The sequence below is a fragment of the Branchiostoma belcheri genome, unplaced genomic scaffold, assembly GCF_001625305.1.
Source record: "Branchiostoma belcheri isolate BF01 breed outbred unplaced genomic scaffold, Haploidv18h27 scaffold121, whole genome shotgun sequence".
In the NCBI taxonomy this organism is placed as follows: domain Eukaryota; kingdom Metazoa; phylum Chordata; class Leptocardii; order Amphioxiformes; family Branchiostomatidae; genus Branchiostoma; species Branchiostoma belcheri.
Window position 1 is genome coordinate 49,575 of NW_017802614.1, and position 3,068 is coordinate 52,642.

The 3,068-nt window shown below is 40.4% G+C and overlaps 1 protein-coding gene across 2 annotated transcripts in view; it reads left to right on the forward strand.

Moving 5' to 3' along the window:
* The first annotated feature begins 664 nt into the window (after positions 1 to 664).
* LOC109463038 (ankyrin repeat family A protein 2-like) overlaps positions 665 to 3,068 on the forward strand; it is a 6,408-nt gene continuing 4,004 nt past the window's right edge. The window contains exons 1-4 of one of the 2 annotated variants that reach the window (XM_019759721.1): positions 665 to 797; positions 950 to 1,015; positions 1,803 to 2,026; positions 2,941 to 3,051. In XM_019759721.1, coding sequence (XP_019615280.1) covers positions 743 to 797; positions 950 to 1,015; positions 1,803 to 2,026; positions 2,941 to 3,051 — 456 coding nt within the window. In that variant the 5' untranslated portion in view covers positions 665 to 742. The remainder of the gene's footprint in view (positions 798 to 949; positions 1,016 to 1,802; positions 2,027 to 2,940; positions 3,052 to 3,068) is intronic. The other variant, XM_019759720.1, reaches the window with a different exon arrangement.

The window sequence follows — 3,068 nt, forward strand, 5'->3', positions numbered from 1 at the left end:
TTAGCTCACTACAAGACGGGGTTCGCCACGCCTCCGTTTGGGTGATGATGTAATCATCATGTGTGGTGATGTAATCACCATGTGGCTGATACGGAACAGAGGTTAGCCAGGCCTCCACTCAGGTGATTTGAAGTGAATCACCAACTCCATACAGTAGTGTTTGTACCATTGCACACCGGGGCATGCCCCTTTAACGTGCGTGCTCTCCCCAAACACAGGACCTCCATTTAACGTCCTATCCGAGGGACGTCCCTAGCCGAAGCTAGGTACTCATTTCCACTTGAGTTAATTGAGGAAAGTCGTGCTAAGTGCCTTTCCCAAGGGCACAAGATCGGTGACAAGTTGGGGTTTGAACCCACGACCTCGGGGTGTGAGCCGAACACACTACCGATTGCGCCACACGATCCCACATATAATGACACCCCAAATTCTTACTTATTCATCGACAGGTTTCTTACCTGTAAACAGTAGAAAGGATCAAAATTTAAAAAAAACATAGAGATTGAAAAGTCATAACATTTTTCATATTGCACTTAGTAGAGTATTGATACAAATGGCTCATTTAGTTGTGTACGTAATACTACGTAACAAGTTGTTCCTGATATCTCAGACACTAGAGTAAATGTGTTAAGATTGTTTATTTCTCTGAAGAAACCATTTGATACATTGATCAACATGATGACTAAAGAGTCCTTTTTGTGCATACATTAACACATCTTTCTCTCTTTGCCAGCCTCCCAACATGATGACCAACAGACCTCGAGGCAACGTCAAGTCTACAACCCCTTCCATAGAAAGTAGGAACTCCATACTATTTGACTGGTGCCACCATTATTTAATCTTTATGGACATTTGCACTTTTACAAGACGATTTCAATAGTTTTTTTGGATTTGTTAGAGAATATCTCAGCTTTTCTGTTTTACATTATGATCCACTGTGTCCATACAGATATGACTATTCACCAACTTGCAGCTCAAGGGGAGGTGGCCCTACTCAGTATCAGGCATGATGAGGGTCAGTGTCGTTAATAGAGTACAGTATATATAATTTTGATTTGCTTTCTGGCTGTATTCTTTACTGTGGTGTTACATGTTTGTCCTTCCACATTCTGTGCTGAATAGCAACTGCTGGCAAATCAATCATTGCCTACAATTCTCCCTTCCACCACAAACCATGGGATTTTCTTTATATACTAGTATGATTGACTTGATTATATACCTATGTTATACCTTATTAGTTTCTTCTTTCCGACAATATAAGTAATTTTTGTGTCAAAGATGTAGATGATGATAATAATAATGATAGCTATAATAACTCCATGTGCATAATTTTTGACTGGAAAATTCCTTTCCCCTAAAATTGTCACACAATCTGTACCCTCATGGTGCTTTAACTTCTGTTTGTTGTATTACCTGGGCATTGTATGGGTACCCCAAACCAAAGAGGTTATAACCTTCTTGCCTAAACCAACTATGGTCTGCCTATTATAGGACCTAGTATACTACATGTATCGTAATACATGTACATGTAATGTTAGTTGACATTGTTGACTAGATGAATGAATAACATAGTTGATAGCCAAGTAGTGCCCACACACAAGCAATCGCTGTTTTTGTTTACTCATATAGATGCAAATTATTTGAAGACATATGCAAACTATCAGTGGGCATATCAACCAACCGTCACCTTGTTTTGCCTACCATGATGTCATGGCAATCGCTCGTATAGGTCCAGGCTATGAAGTTAAACCATACTTGACTCAAGAGTCAAAACTTACCAAACAGTCTCCTTCCATTTCTAGGCTATGACATGAATGAAGTGGATGAGAATGGATTGACGTCACTAATGTGGGCGTCATCCCATGGGCAAGTGGGTGTGACTGTGTTCCTGCTGGAGAATGGGGGCAGTGTGCATGGAGCCACCAGGGAGGGGGAGACTGCCCTGTCCTTTGCCTGTTGTAAAGGACATGTGGAGATTGTGCAGGCACTGCTGAAGGCTGGAGCTAATGTCAATGCCTTCGACTGGGTGAGAATGATGCAGTCAATTCTTCACTTCTGTAAATCAAATGAGTTGCTCCTTCAAGACATACTAGTAACCACCCATGTCATGATTAGATGGAAAAACAAGACGAACTCAACTCTCGAATAAACAGGTAATGTCGGGCTGTGTAGAACTGATTGATACATCACCTTTCAAACTGTAGTATCATCAACCTCCGTTACACCTCATTCATCAGTATATCCACTGAACTGAAAAGTGAAGAAATCATCCCTTGCTTAAAATACCGGTAGGAACATTTTATATATTCAGGGGTACATACAGACTGCCCCTACAGCCTCACACTCACTCAGTTACATTTTTTGTAAGTAGCCTGTGGCTACGTAACTGAGAGAGTAAAAGGTGGGGAATGTTATGTGTTTTTTTTTCAAAGTGGCAGATATATGTAACAAAACAAACTCTAATGTGCCTTAAATGATACCAGATGGCAGAGTTGTTTTGCTGATACTGCCTGAATTGTGACAAATATGTTGTGTGTCTAAATGCTAGTCTGTCAAGATGGGGCCTGGCAGCCCGCCCAAAGTTTGATGAAAGGAAACAGAAACTTCCTTCTTGGCTACATACTTGCCAAACTCTAAATAGCTTACAGATGAAAATTCCTTTCCTTTAAATGATATTGCCTAGAAGGGCCCTGAGTAAGATTGACAACCTATTGTGGAGCTGAAGAGCCAAGTTCAAGCACATTAATTGGCTGACATGTTGTTTCTTTCTCAACCGGATATTAAAACTGGCACTTCTATGAACCACTGTCAGTAAGTGTGTTAATAAATTACACCTGAAGAATCAGTGGTAAAATTTACCAATTTTCTTAATCATCCCCATGAGATAATGTTTTCTGTCCTGGTTTAAGTACATGTAACTCAGACCCTTTCATGTTTCAGAATGGAGGAACCCCTCTACTGTATGCCATCCATGCAAATCACCCAAAGTGTGTACAGCTCCTACTGTGTAAGTTAACCAGTGTATACTATAAATCCTCTTATGTTTGCTTGGTTATCTAAAACCAATT